The 20,697-nt window shown below is 39.9% G+C and overlaps 1 protein-coding gene across 11 annotated transcripts in view; it reads right to left on the bottom strand.

Annotated features, from left to right (window-relative positions):
* ZFX (zinc finger protein X-linked) overlaps positions 1-20,697 on the bottom strand; it is a 56,054-nt gene that overhangs the window by 15,045 nt on the left and 20,312 nt on the right. For 8 of the 11 annotated variants that reach the window (XM_032329779.1, XM_032329783.1, XM_032329775.1 and 5 more), the window contains 2 exons: positions 17,256-17,344; positions 13,768-14,337 (listed from right to left, as the gene is read on the bottom strand). In XM_032329779.1, the coding sequence (XP_032185670.1) occupies positions 13,768-14,337; positions 17,256-17,316 (631 nt within the window). In that variant the 5' untranslated portion in view covers positions 17,317-17,344. Of the gene's footprint in view, positions 1-13,767; positions 14,338-15,941; positions 15,997-17,255; positions 17,346-20,697 lie in introns of those variants that run through there. The other 3 variants (XM_032329780.1, XM_032329782.1, XM_032329781.1) reach the window with 2 other exon arrangements.

Below are 20,697 nucleotides of genomic sequence, written 5' to 3'. Positions count from 1 at the left end.
AAAATGTCTGTATTACATTAAACCTAGAAAGCAACTACTTCAGAATGGAGCAGAACAAGAAGCTAGCCACCTAACAGATCTTAAAACAGGTTAATTTTGAAAGAAAAATAAAGATGATTTTATATCCTAAATAATTTATTTCAAGGGACAGTCTGAATACACAAATCTTTATTCTAAAGTTTTAACAAGTGTGAATGTTAGGATTAACATCATGGAGGGAAATCAGGCCTTTTCAGAAGACCCCGACAGTCAGTCTTGCTATTGAAGAAAGAATTTGGTTCTCTGGGGGCACCTGGGTGGCTCAGTGGGTTAAGCCGCTGCCTTCGGCTCAGGTCATGATCTCGGGGTCCTGGGATCGAGTCCCGCATCGGGCTCTCTGCTCAGCAGGGAGCCTGCTTTCCGCTCGCTCTCTCTCTCTCTCTCTCTCTCTGCCGGTCTCTCTACCTACCTGTGATCTCTCTCTGTCAAATAAATAAATAAAATATAATTAAATTAAAAAAAAAAAAAAAGAATTTGGTTCTCTGAACCAAGAACCTGTTCTAACTTACTCTGATAAGCCCAATCATCTTACCACTACTTAATCATTTCAATCTTTAAACCTCTAAACCCAAAATCCAATCAAAAGAAAAAAAAAAACTACAGAGTTAAAAACTTGGTATTATTTAATGTCTTAAGGTTTCCTGTGTGAGCAGGTAAAAATACCAAAGGACACCTGAATGCCTCAGTCAGTTAAGCATTGGCCTTCGGCTCAGGTCACGATCCCAGGGTCCTGGAATCAAGTCCCGCATTGGGCTCCCTGCTCGTTGTGGAGCCTGCTTCTCCCTCTGCCTGCTGCTCCCCCTGCTTGGGCTCGTTCTCTCTCTCTCTCACAAGTAAATAAAATCTAGGAAAAAAAAAAAATAACCACACATGGGCAGCTCCCCTTAAAAGGATACCTGAGCTCCTGAGCAACTGTTATGTCCTAGACACTGTAGTCAGTGGTATCCCTCTATTTTATCATGGTATCAATGACAATAGCTCCATGACTTAGGTGTTTTATCTCCACTTTACAGATGTGAAACCTGAGCACTTAAGACTAAGTAACCTGCAGGAAGCATTCTGCTGAGTAAGCAGATGTTCTAGCAGATAAATATACTTACAAGTTCACTTTGGGGCCTCCCTTTCTTAGCTTCCTCCTTTGGAACCCTCTTTTTGTGGTTAAAATTCCATCTTATTTTCATTATATAGCGTATAAAAGATTTCAGAGGATTAGTTATAATCTATCTCCTTTACCTCTTGAAGCTTTCCTGGAGACATTAAAAGATTTAATGAAATTAGTGTATTCTATAGAAGGGGAATTAAAGGATCAGAGCCATTCAAGTGTCTGATCTAAGTTACAGTGAGCTCTAGCATGATGTCAGCGACAGAACTTATGAAAAATATTTGCCAAACTGGTCTAAAACATAGCTAACCAAATCTAGTTAGCCAAGAATGGATTTCTTAATACTATAAATTCAGGGGAAAAAGAAAGGAACGACTATCACAATCTCACCCTGTGCGGGCCTTTAGCAAAGGATTCCCTGATCAGACAACAGGAAGGTCTTAAGTGAAGCCAGTCCAGAGTTAGTGATGCCACTAATGGAGAGACTCTGTGTGGACAATAATGACTAGCCATTACCGACAGGCAGGCTCTGCCCTGGGTGCCTGCTGCATAGGATCTCTAATTCTCCCAACCAGTCCACAGGCCAGGTAGAAGGACTGCCATCTTACAAATAAAAAAACAAAGGCCAAAGAGAAATCAGTAAGTTTGCTCGGAATCATACAGCTAATGACCAGCTGGGCTGGCATCCAAATGGAAAGCTGGCTCACTCGAACACTGTTGCCATACACTGAAGAATTTCTTGAAGCATGTTCTTTCTTTCCCTCTCTCCTCATTTCTCTCTCCCCTGCCCAGCCCCCATTATCCCACAAAGTAATCACAGATCTGTTCAAAGGGCAAGCTGTTGGACAATTTTGTCTAGGTCACAAGCAGATGAACAGTAAATATGAGTCACAAGGCTCATCTGAAGCTCCAACTGCTTCTAAGGCCTTCAAGATACAGACTTTTTAACCCAATCTTATTTTTGGTGGGGAGAGGAGAGGACAACAATACATGTGCCTTACTTGACTGCTTCACCCTTGGTACAAATCCAACTGACATCCACACTGAACATTAAACTGATAATTCAGAGTGCCCACAATAAAGACAATAATTTTAGACGGATTAACAGAAATCTTTTTGAATTTCATCAGAACAAGCTTAAAGCTTATTCAATATGTCTTCCCTAAATAAGACTTTTCTCACATTTCAGAAACATTCCCATGAGGATATATATTTTTTAAACTCTAAAATTGTATACTGTGGTTTACTAAACATTAAGAAACAAAATTGACAGAGTAAATAAAAATAATGGTAAGATACAGAAACATCCAACAATCTGCCCACAGAACAAAGGAATAAAACAAATATTTTACCATGTCGCCTACACTAACAGCCCTGAGAATCAGTAAATAAACCACTAGATTTTATTAACCCTCAGAGTTTATGCATTAAACATAGAAGTTTGGATTTATTTCCTCAATCATTGCCAGAAGGACTTTTGTGGGAGGAGGTGCAGAGGGAGAGGGAGAATGAGAATCCTAAGCCCCAGCACAGGGCTCAATCTTACAACCATGAGGTCAGGACCTGAGCCAAAATCAAGTTGGACACTTTACCGACTGAACCACCCAGGTGCTCCCTTCCCCCAGAACCTTTTTTTTTTTAGATTTTATTTATTTATTTGACAGACAGAGATCACAAGTAGGCAGAGAGGCAGGCAGAGAGAGAGGGGGAAGCAGGCTCCCCGCCGAGCAGAGAGCCCGATGCGGGGCTCGATCCCAGGACCCTGGATCATGAGCTGAGCCAAAGGCAGAGGCTTTAACCCACTGAGCCACCCAGGCGCTCCCCTCCCCCAGAACCATTTTTATTAGCTATCCATTATGACCAAAAGTTGTGCTTAACTAGGAGCTAACATCAGACCATCTGGTCAGAACACCTCAGCTGGAAGGCCAGGGGCACCACGTGGACGGACGCAGGCAGTCCACGTGGTGGACGTGATCTGCGGCGTGTCCAAACATGCTCCTCCTCTGGTAATGGTTTCGCCATCTGCCCAGCCCCACGAGCCAGAAACCAGGAAGGGAGCTTTGAACTCTCCCTCTCCCTCAAGCCTAAATTTAATCCAAATTCTACTTCCTAAACATGTCGTGAAGCAGTTTCTGCCAAACTCTACTGATAGAGCTATTTCAAACTACCATCAGTTTCTTACCTGAACTACTAAAACCTCCCACAGTGCCCTTTTTGTTTCTGATTTTACTCTTACCTTGTCTGCTCTCAACACTGCCCTGAGGATGATCTTTCCAAACCAACAGCCTAACCATATTATTAATCTGCTTACAACCCTTTAACAGCTTCCCACATTGACAAGGTAAAATGGGCCTCTTAGTGCCTTCAAGGGCCTTTATGATTTGGGCCCTGCCTGTTTTGTCTATCTTATTTCTCACCATTTCCTCCATTTTCTTCGCCAAAGATATTATTTGCACGCCAACAAGTAAGTCTCTGACCACTCCAAGATCTTTCACATCTCCTTGCCTTTTCCTTTAAATAGGCCGTCCTCCCTCCCGCCTTACCCACCCACTCGTCTTTCAAATGAATTCACCTCCAATGATTGTTTTAAAGATGTGACCATGATATTGTTTCATTAAAAAAAAAATTGTCCTTCAGATATATATACTAAACTACCTATGAATGAAATGATGAATGGAATCTGCTCCAAAATAATTATGAGCGGGAAGGAAATGGTTAGGAGTAGAGATGAAATACAGAGATTCAGGTCTTCAACCAAGCGTCCAAAGAACTCTGGTTTGTAATGCTTTCACAGCACGTAGCGCACAGAAGTATACCAAAAATCCACACACAACCCCATTTCCGCCCTTAACGCTTCCAAAATACTTCGTATTTTCAGTTTTGTATCTTTTCACAATCCACTGTAATGATCTGTTTCTGTTTGTCTTCCCTCTAGGATTGTGTGCTGGACTCTAAAAAGCCAGAGACTTGCACTGTTTATCTCTAACAGCTACCAAGGTCCCTAGCTTATTGTGGCTGGTCAAGAAATGTTTCTGAATGAATGAAGCTGCAAGGAAAGTAAATATCGGCAAAAGTAAAAATAACAGTTTATGGATGATTTCTTTTTCTCATTTAAACATAAATTTGAAAAAAATCTATTTTTTAGATAGAAAAACAACAGAATAGGGTTTGGAGGCCGTCTTGGTGGCTTCTGCTATGAGTTAAGAAAGAAAATGTTTAAGTCCCTTAAATTATTTCCTAACACTGCTGAAACTGGGTATTCAATAATACTGTAAATTTTAAAAATTTTTTAAATAATATAAATTTTAAGAACCACTGAATTCTAGTTGCCTCCTCCACCCACCTATAAGCAGTATTTAAGCCAAACTCTACTGCTTTGTAGTAGGAGCTTTATACTCGATGTATATAAATACACACACACACACACACACACGAAGAAAGGCAATATGAGAGTAGAGAGCAAACACTGGAATAAAACCACTTGATTCCACATCCTCAATCTAATGCCAGCTGGATGTATAACTTTGGTCAAGTTACTTAAACTGATCCTCTTTCCCAGGAAGTTAAGAAGAGTGATAACACCAACATTTATAAGGTTGTGTAAAGAAAATAATATACACTAAGTTCTGGCACACAAATACTATTTATTGAAGGTTTACTCTTACCTATTTTTATTGTTACCAACTTGTTACAAATCTACAATCTTTCCTGGGATAAAACAGCTTAAGTCAAAAAATTTTTTCTTAATTGTCCATTTTGACTTGGTAACAATCAAACCACAAATATAGTCATAAATATTTTCCCCTTGAAAAGTGACCTTTATTAACAATAAACCTGCAAACTGACTCAAGGGTCATTTAAAAAATAGGTCTGTTGAACATGTTCCACACATTAGCACCCGAGCTCTTCTTGAAATACTAACTCAAATGGACTTAAATTATATGAATGCCACCAAACCAAAAGAGCTTAAGAAGCATTAGTTAAGAACTAACCAATCTAATGATTTATTATCACTCAGCTTTTATACAAGCAGTTACATATTGTAGAAAACAGTATTTCGAAATCAACTTTATCTTAGTGAAAACGTCTTTAGCCTTAGTGTATAAAACCAACTAAATGGAGAGAAGACAGCTGTATTATTACTCCACACTCACTGTCATAACTTTTATTAAGCTTATGGTCGGAACAAAGTAAAAATTTCCAATTTTATAATCCACATGTTAAAAATTATGACATACTTTAACCAAACTAGTTTAAAGGGTTCTAAGTATTAATTATTTGCTATAATTTTTCTTAATTCATCTATTTTAACTGCTTAAAATAACCGAGAGCACATATTTTATTAAAATATATAGAAATGAAATGAAACCATCATATAGGTTGACATTAGAAAAGAGGCTCTATGGCTAAGTGTTCAATTTTTTACTAGAAGGACCGCATGCTGTAGAAGTGTATTAGTTGTTTCCCCTGATGTTACTGTAAGACAGGCAAACATGCCCAAAGCACCAGTGTTTTCCGTAAGAACATACAATGTCGCCATCACTTATTGTGTTACACCTTTTAAAACTGAATTATGCATTTTTGCCTGGACTTAAAAATTTAAACTTTAACATTGAGGGTATACTAAATTTTGCAAATTCACAAGGCACTCCTGACAGCATGGAACTAGTATAAGCATAGTATAAGGAACTAGTATAAGGAACAGAGTTAAAAGTCCAAAAAATAAACCCCTCACATTTACAGTCAATTATTTTCAACAAGAGTGCCAAGGACATTCAATGGGGAAAGAATTGTTTTTTCAACAAATGGTGCTGGGACAACTGAATATCTACATGCCAAAGAATGAAGTTAGCTCCTTATCTACCTCACATCATACACAAAAATAAACCCAAAATGGATCAAAGGCCTAAATGCAAGAACCAAAGCTATAAAACTCTTAAAAGGAAACACAGGTGTAAATCTTCATAACCTTGGAAGAGGAAACAGTTTCTTAAATATGAGACCAAAAGCACAGCAACAGAAAAATATATAAATTGGACTTTATCGGGACACCTGGGTGGCTCAGTTGGTTAAGCAGCTGCCTTTGGCTCAGGTCATGATCCCAGCGTCCTGGGATGGAGTCCCACATCGGGCTCCTTGCTCCGCAGGGAGCCTGCTTCTCCCTCTGACTCTGCCTTCCACTCTGTCTGCCTATGCTCGCTCTCGCTCGCTCTCTCTGACAAATAAATAAATAAAATCTTTAAAAAAAAAATTGGACTTATCATTATTTAAAGCTTTTGTACATCAAAGGACACTATCAAGGAAGTGGAGACTACGAACAGAATGGGACAACATACCTGTAAATCATTTATCTTGTAAGGAACTTGTAACTAGAATATACAAAAAATTCTTTCAACTCAATAATAAAAAGGCAAGTAACTCAATTTAAAAATGAGCAAGGCATCTGAACAGACATTTCTTCAAAGAATATATCCAAATGGTCAATAAGCACATGAAAAACTGCTTGACATCATTAACCATCACAGAAATGCAAATCAAAACCACAACAGGATATTGCTTCCCATCCACCAGGATGGCTAGGATTAAAAAAAAAAAAAAAAAAAGACAGTATTCACAAGTGCTACAAAGGGTGTGGAGACACTGGAACCCTTGTACACTACTGGTGGGAATGTAAAATGGTGTAGCCCCTTTGGAAAACACGCTGGCACTTCCTTAAAAGAGTAAACATAAGAGTTACCATATGACCCAGCAATTCCACATATGAAATGTATGTCCACAAAAACTTGAATACAAATGTTAAAGTCATAGCTACAACAGCAAAAAAGTAGAAACAACTTACAAATGGACTAAAACATATACCCCGTACACTGAGAAAGATGGGAATAATCTTCAGTAATAAAAAGGAATGAAGCACTGACACCTGCTGCAACACGGATGAATGCTGAGAACCTTCTGCTAAGTGAAAAGAGCCAGTCATAAAGATCATGTATTACAGGATTCTGTTTATAGGAAATACCCCTAACAGGCAAATCTATCCAGGCAGAAAGCAGATTAGGGGTTGCTTAGATATGGAAGGGGCAGAGAGGGTTGATGGGAGTGATAGCTAAAGGGTATGAAGTTTCTCCTTGGGGTAACTACAAGTTACTAAAGTCTGATGACGGCTGCACAAGTGAGTGAACACACTAAAAACCACCGAATTGCACACTTCCAATGGGCAAACAGTCTGGCACGTGTTACATGCTGTTACATGTGTCAAAGCAGTTACCAAAAAAAGTTTACTTCAACACTTAAGTTGAATCTAGGATTAGAAAGAATACCTAGCTCCTGTTCCTCTTCTAACTGTTCTAATTAAAAGACATGGGACATGTCAACAAGATCGAAAGAGTGACTTCTCATCGCTCATGGTAATACCAGAGGCACCCAGAGAATACTTGGCTGCGCGCAGCTGTCGTAAGGCAGCACCTGACTCATCATCACCAGATCTTCTCCAGCTTTCCCTATTGTACAAATTGATGTTGGACAAAATAGCATCTTGACTACACAGCTGCAAAGTGAAACTCCAGGAGGCTGGAGACCACTGCAAAGAAATCAGGGATGTCTGGCAGCTGTCTCAGATTAAAAGAGAACTAAAAAACAACTTGGTTAACACATGGATGACTCAAACATTCCACCTCAGAGACCCAGAAAGCTAAGTGCTCTAAAGCAGTACCACCGTATCTAGCCTAACCAGAACCAAGTGAGAACCAACAGCTTTTGATAGGGAAGAAATGAATTATTAATACCTTCAGTGTGGCACAATGCCTACAGACTTGCAGCTATAGCCTTCGTATATTCAACTAATATTTATTTCACACTAACAGGCATAAGGTTTGATGAAGATGATGTATCAATAGCTAAGAGGCAGTGGGTACTTCCTATTTTCAAGACAAAGACCATCAAATTCAGAAGCAATCTTAACGTCTAGACTACAGAGATGGCATAAGGAGGTCATCCTGGCCTCAAAGGCAGCTCTAGTGTGACAAAGAACATTTGTGTCTATATACACCATCAGGACACTGTAAAGAATGAGGATTGCTACTTCCTCATCATTTTAGTTTTTGAAAAATATTTTTATTTATATGACAGAAAGAGACACAGCGAGAGAGGGAACACAAACAGGGGAGTGGGAAAGGGAAAAGCAAGCTTCCCGCTGAGCAGGGAGCCCGATGCAGAGCTTGATCCCAGGACGCTGGGATCATGACCTGAGCCAAAGGCAGATGCTTAACGACTGAGCCACCCATGTACCCCTTTGTCATCATTTTAAATGAGACCTTCAGAGGGAAGAAATCTGCCAGGGTAGACACTAAAGACTTTATTAAAAGCTGTTTATTAGGCTCTTAGATCTAATGACTTACTGAAATTTTTGAAAAGTATTTAGATGTCTGTTCATGTTCTCTGACCAATGAGGTAAATAAGTATCATAGGAATTCAGAGATACTACTACTATCTCTCATCATTTTATGAAATGCACTGAAGTTGACTGCTAGTAACAGCATCTCTGCGTTCTCTATCATGGAGAAAATCAGACCATAGTTCCCCTATATGCTTACCACAAAGCCTTTTTCAATCCTAAACTTCTGAAATCAATTTTGGTTTTAAGCTGAAATGCAGTACTGGGAGGCAGAAACAGGAGAAATGTTAATTCCAAAGCATTCAACTGGTTTGTTCCAAAGCCAGTAGTAAATTAAAATTTTTAACATGACTATACTTTGAAAGGAAAAGGGATGGTGGTATGGAATGGAGGAAAAATGAATGAAGTATCTGCAAAAGAACAACAGATACTACCAAAAGGCACCATCACCCCCTCCAAAGTCCCCATCCCTAAACCCCAACTTAAAAGCAATCAGGGGCACCTGGATGGCGCAGCTAGCTAAGCATCCGACTTTGGTTTCAGCTCAGGTCATTATTTCAAGGTCGTTAGATCAAGCCCTGTGTCGAGTTCCCGGCCTGGCATGGAGTCTGCTTGGGATTCTCTCTCCGTCTCCCTCAGCCCCTCCACTCATGCTTTCTCTTTCTCTCTCTCTCTCCCAAAAATAAATAAATAGTGCTTTAAAAAATTTTTTTTAAATAAAAGTAATCAAACCTTTTCATTATAATAATATAGGGGAATTAGGTTATGCATGCACACGTGTGTGTGTGTGTGTGTGTGTGTGTGTGTGTGTGTGTTCTGTATTCTTTGAGCTTGGATGTGACATTCTATTTTAAAAGGAAAGGAATAGGGGCACCTGGGTGGGTCAGTCAGTCGGTTAAGTGGCCAACTCTGGATTCTGGCTCAGGTCATGATCTCAGGGTCCTGGGACTGAGCCCCATATCAGGCTCTGTGCTCAGCAGGGAGTCTGCTTAAGAATTCTCTCTCTCCCTCTGCCCACCCCCCACCACTCGCATACTCTCTTTATCTCTAAAGTAAATAAATCAATCTTTAAAAAAAAAGAAAAGAAAAAACTATCACTGTATTGTTAACTTATATACATACATAAAATATATAAAAATACATAACAATAACAGTTTGTATCCATCCTTATTTGCTTTTTAAGGAACATTAAAATCTATATAAAATAGCAGAAACCCAGGGACCAAAAGAAAGAGGACTGTAAGATTTTTAATAAAAATTCTGTAAGTCTGGACTCTGTAATACGGTGTATTCTAGTATACTGGGGTCTCTGGGTGGCTCAGCTGGTTAAGCATCCGCCTTTAGCTCAGTCGTGATCTCAGGGTCCTGGAATGAGCCCTGTGTCCAGCTCCCTGCTCAGTGGAGAGTCTGCTTCTCCCTCTGCCCCTCCCCCTACTCATGTGCTCTCTCAATAAATAAAATCTTAATAAAGAAAAAAAGAATCTAGTATACTATGTCAACCCTTACTAAATCAACTTTTGGGAGGTTTTTTTAATGACATTCCTGGAGGGCTGAACTTCCTGAAAGAGGAATGAAGGTAAGAGGTAGTATGAAGCTACAGGTCAAACCAATGTTATACATTTTACTCCTTAGCAAACAAGTTTCAATGAAAAGGGAAGTCAAGGAGAACCAAGAGTGCTGTCTCCTAAATATTTCACCAGATCCTTTTAGCCCTTTGCCCTCATAAAGTACGATGAACCCAACTCCTTACTTTCTTCAGCCTTGCCTCTGGGTTGCCTGGTCTTACAACAGAAAATCTGGTAGTGGTATTTCAAAATGGTGTTTTCACACTGAATGGCACATCTGACATACAAACTAAAGACTCCCAATCTCAGCCAGCCCCTCGACGCGGCTAAATAATCTATCCTGTAAGTTCTTAAACTTCCTGCCCTGGTCCCTCCCTTTAAGACTAAGGCTTTTCAACTTGTCACCTCTATCCTTCAGCCTTCCACCCAATCTCTGTACATCCCATATTGGCAGATGAATTTGCCGCACAAAGAAAATAGCTCTCAACATTTTAATTTATTTATTTAAATTATTTTTAAAATTTATTTACTTGTCAGAGAGAGCGAGCAGAGAGAGTGGTAGGCAGAGGGAGAAGCAGGCTCACCGCTGAGCAAGGAGCCCAAAGCAGGACTCAATCCCAGGACCCTGGGATCATGACCTGAGTGGAAGGCAGATGTCCAACTGACTGTGCCACCCGTGCATCCCTTTATTTACCTTTTTAAAAGATTTTATTTTTAAGTAATCTCTACACCCATTGTGGGGCTCAAACTCACAACCCTGAGATTAAGAGCTACATGATTTAAAAAAAAAAAAAAAAATTTACATGCTTTACCAACTGAGCCAGCCAGGCACCTGTTCCCAATATTCTAAAGCTCCTTTTACTGCCTGTCTCAGAGAAGGTAGTCCCTCTTCCTCTCTAGACCTCACCCAGCAGCCTTCCACCGCTACCCTGGACCTCATTCCCTCCCCCTTCTCTGGAATTGCTCCATCTGGTAACCCCTGGTAACCCTTCCCTTATCTTTAGTCTCTCTATCCAATGGTTTGTATCCTGCACATATAAGACAATACATATGCTCAACACACTTTCCCTATCCAGCCAAACATCAAAAGCTATACTCTTGCTTCTTCTGTCCCTTCCTGGACCAAAACGGCCATTTATACAAATCACTTCACCTACTTCACTTCCACCAACTTCTCAATCCATTACCGTTCAGCTCTTCTATTTCCTCTCCATTGCCCCATGCTGTATTGAAACTATTTTAATTAAGATACAAATGACCTCCTAATTGCTCAAAGAAACAGGTCCACTATCTCCTTTCAGTGATGACATTCTAGAAATTCTTTTCATCTTTAACAGTATTAAAAAGGTCTAAAGATTTTCTCCTCTACTTCCCCAAACCTTCTGATTTTCATGCGCACCTCTCCATATACTTACTGAATATCTAAAGGACCCATACTTGTTATTCTGCAAGCACTCTCTGAGGAACCACCAACCATTTCCATACGGGATACCCTCTGTATTTTGTTGTCCCAAATTTCTTCCTCTAGCCACAAACCCTCTCAAAAGCAGCAAATTCCAGGGGCACCTGGGTAGCTCAGTGGGTTAAAGCCTCTGCCTTCAGCTCAAGTCATGGTCTCAGGGTCCTGGGATAGAGCCCCAAATCGGGCTCCCTGCTAAGCGGGGAGCCTATTTCCCCCTCTCTCTCCACCTGCCTCTCTGCCTACTTGAGATCTCTCTCTCTCAAATAAAAAAATAAAATCTTAAAAAAAAAAAAAAAAAAAAAAAGGCAGCAAATCCTATTAGCAACTGCTTAGAAAAAACATCCATTAGATTGACCCCAGCGAGCAACTCTAACTTCTAACAGGTCCTAAATCATGTTCTCTCTACCTCTCAGGTAACAGCATGCCCAGGCACCCAATTCCCCAAGGCAGAAATCTTAGGCTCCTCCATGAATTTTTTTCTCCCTCAGCTCCCCACCCCTATTATATCTGTCACCAAATCCCATTCATTTTACTTCCTGAACTCTTGAATCCAGTTCCCCCTTTCATCCCCATTCCTATGAAGGCACTTAGGATCTTCTTTATCTCATAAATGAACCATTTCAACTAACCTCCACCACCAGTCTCTCCCTCATCTATTCTTATTCTGTATCACTATCAAAATTATCTTGCTAAAATAAACTCAAACTTCAAATGGCTATCATATTTTTCCCTGTGAGATTGGCAGAAACTAAAAAGGAAAATAATACCGTGTTGGTCAGTTGTGTAGGGAAATGGATCTTCTCATAAACCTGGTGGGGGAATTATTATTGGGCAGAATATTGAGGCAATATCACCAGACTTATAAATGTGTATATCCTCTGATCTAGCAATTCTGTTTCAAGAAATTTGTTCTAATGAATTCACCAAGAAGTACCCAAAGATATACAAGTACCTCCTAAAGTTCCCATCATTCCCAGCAACAGCCAGGACATTTTTTTTTTTTTCTTTTAAACATACTATACAATTTGCCTCGAATGTCTCCCAACTCATGCCCTTCTTCAAGAACTCGTCCTTGAGCTCAGGTCAGCAACTCCACCTTGTCTCCACAGCAACTTGGTCATGTCTCTGCATCACAGGGCAATCTCTCTTTCTCTCCTACAATAGGCTGTGAGCTCTCTAGCAACAGTGGTTTTATGTATTTTTTTTATTTATCACCTATCCATATCTGCACTACTTACAACAATGTCTAACACAGAGTAGGGAAACCAAACACTTGTGTTCAATGAAGGCGTTTTTCTTCCTCTTCACACAAAGAATTCTCAATTTCCAAAATCGGGAGCTTTTAAAAAGTATTTCTTAAAATGCTGGTGGACTCCAATATATGTTATGTGAAATTCCTCTATTGTAACAGGTATTCAAGCAAAGCAAACAGTCTTGTGAATTTATATAAGCAAATAGTCTGTGAGTCTTTGTTTGACGTTTAGTTCCTAAAGGCACAAGAATCCCCATACTGGGTCAGAACTGTGGTCTATCCAATTGAGGATTTTATCTTTGAAAGTGGTACCAAGAAACAGGTTGTAAAAGATACAGCTATCCTTCCAGACGTTAAGTTAGAAATGTTCAAGTGTATTCCGAAACACCTTACTTTCTTCAATAACCTACTATGAGTCCATCATACTTGAAATCACGTTTTGGAATCATTTAAAGTTTCAATACTATGCCAGAGCTCTTTTCCATGCTGTTACAGAAATAGCATTTCACATGTAAGTAGGGTAAGTACGTAAGTAGTACATAAGTAGCACTGTGCATCCATATACAAGAATGTTAGTTTGATTATACACTTTTTTCCAAGTTGAACTCCTTTTTAGTTTCAAGAGGATTCCTAATTCTAATAAAGGCTCATAACAGCCTAATCACATCCTTCATGATTTCAGAAAGTTCAGTTCTACTCCTTTCCATCTTTGTCTTTCTAGACTGAAGAAATCTCATCTTTCTATTGTGTCCTTATAGAGAAACGCCTCTTTACACTGCACCATTTCACTTTTCTTAATTTTGGGTTATCTTATAGGCTCCAAACTGAAACAATGCAGGTAGATCTATGAGATTTACTTTAATTTTATAGAAGTCAAGAAAAATTTCACCCCTGATGTAAGTTAGGAAAGACAGCCTTCAAAAATACCTTTGACAATCACGGTACCCCAAGACTTACAGGAAATCATAAGGTAGTCCTCACAGTTGCTTTTGTCATCATCTTGCTGGTCCACAGGGATCCCATTGGCATCTATGACTGCTTCAGAGGCACAATCTGCTACCAGTACTTCTTCTGAAACGACGTCCGTTGTCAGAGGGTCGGTGACGATTTCTGCTTCCACTACACTGTCATGAACCACATGTTCAACATGTCCAACATCAGACACATGTATGGATTCACTCGTCAAGACGTGTTCTGGCATAGACATTGAGGCTGAAGTAATGTCGGAAGCTAAAACATCATCTGGGACTGTGCAATGTGCTAAAGAAACTTCTTCAGTTACATCTGAGTCCAGCACTTGCTCAGGAATGATGACCGTTTCAGACACATCTGCTTCTTCCATGATATCAGGGCACTGAACATCTTCTATAACAACATCCTCAATAACATCCTGGATCACAACTGAGTCTGGGTCATCAGGAACAAAGTTATGCACAGTTATGTCTGAATCCACAACATCTGAAACAAAAACAGTTTCTTGTACTTCCACAACAATCTGATCACCGTCCATGTGTGCAGCATCAGCTCCTTAAAAAAAAAAAAACAAAACTGAAATCACAAATTACATGTAGGTGTGCATGACTACCTCAAATAATGTAGAAACTATTTAATTCCTACCAGTAAAACAGACTAGCTCCTCAGTTTTCTCAAACACTAATACAGATCAAAGAGGGAATCTATTTTTGAATCATACCAGAAACATAAATTTTTAATACAAGAACTTTTACTCTCATCCCAAATCAATTGACACATAAGGAAATACAGGAAAACAAGGCACCCGAGACAGTCTCACACACACACACAGAAAATCATCAAAGTAAAATTCTAGGCTCACTAAAGCTAATCCCATATACAATGGTACTTAAGGGATGATTATAAAAATAAGTAATGCAAGTTCAGGCGACAAATACACCATTTTCCTTCATTATATATGTTTTCATTTATTTTTCCTTCTTGTTCCATCTCTTTCTCCTCAGCTCATATTTTTTCATCTTTCCACCTCTCCCATGTATCTCTTTTATTTTCACCCCTTCCATTTTTATCCCCCTTTGTTCTAGAACAGTATCTCACCAATACCCTCCATTTATGACTGTGGAAATTTAGAAATTATCCTCTGAATCTAGGCTATAAAAGGATCAGGGCATAAATGAGAAGAGGGCTAGGAGGCCACAGTTACAGAGAAAAGACAACTGGCTAAGGAGTCTCTGTGGACAGATGAGATGCATAAAAGTGCAGCTGCTGTGGAGTGGTGGAGGCCAAAGTTAGTTGGAACGGTGCCTGCCCCAACTTCACCAGGGTATTCGGTCTCCGCCCAGCTTCCTCCTGTCCCCCCATAACCCAATCCCCCAGGCAGCTCCTCAAAATATAAGAAACCTTACTCTAGTCCACTCTGCAATTAAGGAATAAAGGTAGAGGGTTGAATCAACTGAAGCCCCGCTGAGATTAAATGACTTCACCAAGATCACACAGTGTGCACAATTATGGTGCGCTGTAAATATTAATCTGAACGAATGCCACAAATGGGAATCAAAATCAAATATCCATGCCAAAAACATAGGATAAAAGAAAACAAATCCAGTATCTTGGATCCTGGTCTAGAGAAAAGCAAAGTTTTATAAAAGTCTTAACCTAAAATGCTACTCTGTTGATTGGTGCTTCTGGAAGTGACTCAAACCAGGCTGAGTCCAAGCAGCTGCCTAACTCAACAATTGTGTGTCACTGGCCAGGTCCTCAGAGACATATGGCTTTGTTTAACAAAGAATTACTAACAAGGGCCAAAAAAAAATCATTAAAAAGATGTAGGAAATCTTACAGCCAGTTAATATCCATTTTAATCACATCTAGAAATAATACAGAGTACGTTTGCTTTAATTTCTATAGAACTTCTACAAAATGCTTTATTCTCATTTATATTCCATATTCTCAATATTAACATCAGCAAAAGATCATTGTAATCTCCATTTCACAGACATGAAGATGAGAGCATTTGGTGGCAAGACTGGTTATAAAATCTAAATCAGAGAATACAGTTTGGACACTTGTTCATTTTGTGACCTTGGGCAAGTCATTTAACCTCTGAGTTTCGGTTTCCTCATCAGTCAAATGAGGACAGTAGTATCTGCCATGCATACCTCACAGGACTGTTGTGATGATCAAATGGGAATGTATGGGAAGTATTCTGAAAAACTGTAATGAGAGGTTTCATTATTATTAGGACATGAAAATGGAGGCCCTGACAGATTAAGTGACTTGCTCAAAGATAAACAAACACCGTAAGTGTTAACAATCAGGGCTGAAATGCAACAGTCCTTCAATCTACCACTTAGCCAATGACCCAGGCTCACTTGTGGCAAGATTAAGCTACTAAATAGTGTGTGTTTTTCTCCAAAGAGCTTAGTCTCTCTTTCAAGCACATTAATTCTACTTCATGTTCTAATGAAGAGAGAATTATACCTTTGCATTTATCATTATCAAACTGAAGTTACCAAATGTAAGTTAAAAGACTATTCTAAGAAAAATAAATATACCCCCACTGGATTTAGAGATTAAAGAGGATTGAAGGAAAAATTAAAATTTAAAATTATTAATATTTAACTTCCTGATAAACTGAATCACTATTTAATATACTGCAATATGACCATTTTAAGTCCAATGGAAAACCAGTCAACATTTTATTTAAAAGGGTGGCTAGCTAGTGGGATAAAAAACCATTTTACATTATAAAACCTAGCATAATCATTGTACAATGCTACACAACTGCAATCATGGGTAACCTGAAACTGTAAATACATTTTTTTTTCCTATTTTTAGAACTTCATGAATTTCATCGTCCTTGGAGTTTGGAGAGTGAGGGAAGACTCCATCTTCCTGAAGCAGAGGGCTCCTTTTGTCACCCTGTGAGAGACACGGTTGTAAAAGCAGGATAGGGTCAGAACGTGAAGGGCCTGGGGCTTATATTTTACCTTCAGGGTAATGGAAAACAGAGAAAGGATACAATCCACATGTTAGTTTTTTGATCAGTATTCTAATTGGTGGGCTGGACAAAAGAGACTAAGGGTAAGGAAAAGAATTTAAAAGTTACTAAAGACTAAGAATGAGACAACAGAGAATGTCTATGGGGGAGGGAGTCAAATGAAGAGATGTAAGCAAGGAACATTTTCAAAGGGAGAAATAACCGGACTCAGCACTGTAACTCGGCAAGATGCGAGTAACTAAAGGGAGCACCCACGTTTTGATACTGCTGCTGTTATGGAGAAGAACACGAATGCTGGTTGTGAGGACATTTTTAAGGACAGGAATAATGATGTGCTCATTTTAACAAATGTAGGCGTAACAGGATAAAAATATACCCAAGTGTGAGTATCAATGTGAGAGTCTAGCAATTTGTCCACTTGATAGCCAACTCCAAATCTGGTAGTTGGGAAGCACAACAACCCAAGTTATACCTGTTGCATCAAAAAATGAGTTTGGCTCTTGTGGTTGTAATTCAAGTCCATCTTCATCCATGGCCTTTAATTCTCATCAGTCACAGTTCCTAATCAGAAAAAAAAAGTAAACCAAGCATTACTTTTTTAATATCATGTATTAAAAATCTCATCATGACATTTACATTTCTGAAACATTCGAAATTACATGAGAGATGAACACCTATCAAAAATTTATCCGGGGGACGCCTGGGTGGCTCAGTTGGTTAAGCAGCTGCCTTCGGCTCAGGTCATGATCCCAGCGTCCTGGGATCGAGTCCCACATCGGGCTCCTTGCTCGGCGGGGAGCCTGCTTCTCCCTCTGCCTCTGCCTGCCATTCTGTCTGCCTGTGCTCGCTCTCTCCCCCCTCTCTCTCTCTGATAAATACATAAAATCTTTAAAAAAAAAAAATTTTATCCGGGATGCCTGAGTGGCTCAGTGGGTTAAGCCTCTGCCTTCAGCTCAGGTCATGATTTCAGGGTCCTGGGATCAAGCCCCACATCTGGCTCTCTGCTCAGCGGGGAGCCTGCTTCCCCCCCTCTCTCTCTGCCTGCCTCTCCGCCTACCTGTGATCTCTGTCAAATAAATAAATAAAATCTTAAAAAAAAAAAAAACCACCCCTTGGGCATGCTGCCTAACTTACGCTGACCCCTCTTAACTGACCCTCCAATCTAGAGAAGTAAATTCCCACAGTGTACTTATGCTCTCCAGGCCACATGTGACTGGCACTAGGTAAAAAAAAGTAAACACAAGTTCATCTGTGAGCATAATAAAATCAAAGTCTTATCCCTGACAATCTGAAACCATGAACAAAGGTCTTCTCCCCACCACTACCAACCCTGGCTGTAACACAGGACATGAGGAAGGCCATTTTCCAACTTCAGGTTAGATTAGTGAGACAGGTTTTACATATAAAAAAATTAAAAAAAGAATCCACGGAATGCCTGGAGAAATAAAGTAGAGGGAGTAGGGAGGGGAGGTTTACCAAAAGCTTTTTAGCTCCTGGTTCTAGACCTTTCTGAAACCCAGCTAAAGAACCTTACTTGCCTTGGGTTTTTACATGACAACCCAATGACCTTAATGCTCCCTTTTTTCTACTTAAGCCCAAACTTACAAAAACAAAAAAACTTGGGGCGCCTAAGTAGCTCAGTCGATTGAGCAGCTGACTCTTGGTTTCTACTCAGGTCATGATCTTGGGGTTGTGGGATCAAGCCCTGCACTGGGCTCCTCTGCACTTAGCAGGGAAGTCAGCTGGAGGATTCCCTCTCCCTCTGCCCCTCTCACTGCTCACGCACAGACGCTCTCACTCTCTCTAAATAAGTAAATCTTTAAAAACTGAAAATCTTAACTAATTAAATACTACACATTTAATACTAATTACTAATAAAGGATTGTGGTTTATTCATGTTGTAAATACTGCATAAACCTCCTCCCTCGTTGGTTTCCTTATCTACTTTCTCACTTTCTAATCCAGCCTAAATGGTACTATTTAGATGCATTTTTCTTTTACATTTATCACTTTTTGCTGGTGATATAAGGACTGAATGCCTCTTACTAAAATTCCAAATAAGAGAAAGTACAAAATTTTTCAAGTTTATTATTTTAGTAATCTCTATAACCAACACGCGGCTCAAAGTCACAACCCCCAGATTATGAGTCCCACACGGTGAATGAGCCAGCCAGGTGCCCCAAGTCATTTTTCTAAAGATTCACCTAGATGATGTCACTCTTCTGTTGAAAAATATTTAATGGCTTCGGGCTGCTTCCAAATAAAGTTCATACTCCTGCCACCTTCTGAATTCCAGCCCCAAACTATCTTTCCATCATTCTCTCCCCTACCTTCCCCGAGGACTTCAGGAACACACTTCAGCCAAACAAAAATGTCCCATGTCCCCACTAAGATCCCAGCTCTACACTGAGCTCAGGGTTGCCTCTACCTGGCACTCCTTTCCCTTATTAACTCTGCTTAGACCTTTTCCCCAAATCGCCTCAAACAAACACACACACACACACACATGCGCGCGTGCGCGCGCGAAAATAATCTCTCCTTCCTCTCAATTTCTACAGCACTTTTATCCTTTTACTCTGATTTTACTTGCTGCAATATTTATTTTTATATAACTTATTTTCAGATGTTAAACATACATATAAATAGTTCTTAAACATCCATGAAAAACTGAAATAACATTAATATAACAAATGATTTTCAACATGTCATCTCTGAGACATAGTCATTTTCAAAGAAGGACCTGTTTTGTGTTATTTATTCAAACTGCTTCGAATTAAAAGGAACAAAATATTTTCAACTATGAAAAATGGAAAATATACACGCTTTAAATAATTTGTCAACTGCTCTCTCCGCATTAAAATCACCTCTGGCAGGGCATCTGGGTGGCTCAGTTGGTCCTGGGTCCTGGAATCAAGCCCCCTGTCAGGCTTCCTGCTCAGTGGGAAGTCTGCTTCTCCCTCTCCCTCTGGCCCCCCACTCGTGTCTCTCACTTTCTCAAAAATAAATAAATTCTTTAGAAAATAAAAATAAATAAATATAATAAAATCATCTCTGACCATAATGTTTTCTCTTCTCCCCCCCTTAAAAATGTAATTACAAAATGATAAACAGTAAATTAATCTTCTAAACATAATGGCATACTACTTTCCAAAATTAAGCCAATTAAGAGGCCAATAAATAGGTTAGGGTATTAAGGCCCTCTCTCCAGTTTCCCTACAAAACCCAATCCCATCAAGCTCTAAGAATTCTAAACCCGCACACTAAAAATTCTTTTGCTGGGTATTCATCCTCCTTGGCTTTTCCATTTGACAGATAATCACTCCCCTGGATTCCAGAATTCTCTCCTTCTCTCATTTCTCTTCCCACCTTGCCAACTGCTGGTTACTCTGCCTCCCCACTCCTTACTGCAGCCTTGCCCCCAAAAGATCAGCCCTCTTTTATTCTTTTTATTCCACGGTTTCAACTGCCATGTACACAAAGATGAGTCCCCAAATCCACATACTCAGGGTAGCCCTAACACTTACTTCCACCAGACTGCCTGCGGAACATTTTCATCAGGACAGAACCCTGCTTTCTCCTGACATGACCACTATGGCCTTTTCCTTCTTCCCTGCTTAATTTCAATCAGGTTGTCAGACCTTCTCCGTTTCTTCTCCACAACTTCTCAGGAATCTGTCCCTCTCTATTTCCAGCGTCACCGCTTACTCTGAGCTTCCTATTTCCTGATTCCCACCACCCACCCCCACCGTGCCCCGCCCCCGCCCCGGGAACGGGGATGAAAATAGTCTTTCCACTGGCCTTTCTGCCACTCCCACAACAAATGACGAGGAAGCATGTTCCGTGTGAGGGCTGGGGCCAAGTCCTGAGGAGGCGGTCCTGCAAGTCACATCTGCTGCACACTGATCCTCCCAAGC

This window comes from Mustela erminea, chromosome X, assembly GCF_009829155.1.
Source record: "Mustela erminea isolate mMusErm1 chromosome X, mMusErm1.Pri, whole genome shotgun sequence".
NCBI classification, from domain to species: Eukaryota; Metazoa; Chordata; class Mammalia; order Carnivora; family Mustelidae; genus Mustela; species Mustela erminea.
The sequence above is the reverse complement of the archived record's forward strand: the minus strand, read 5'-3'. Positions and strand labels throughout refer to the sequence as shown.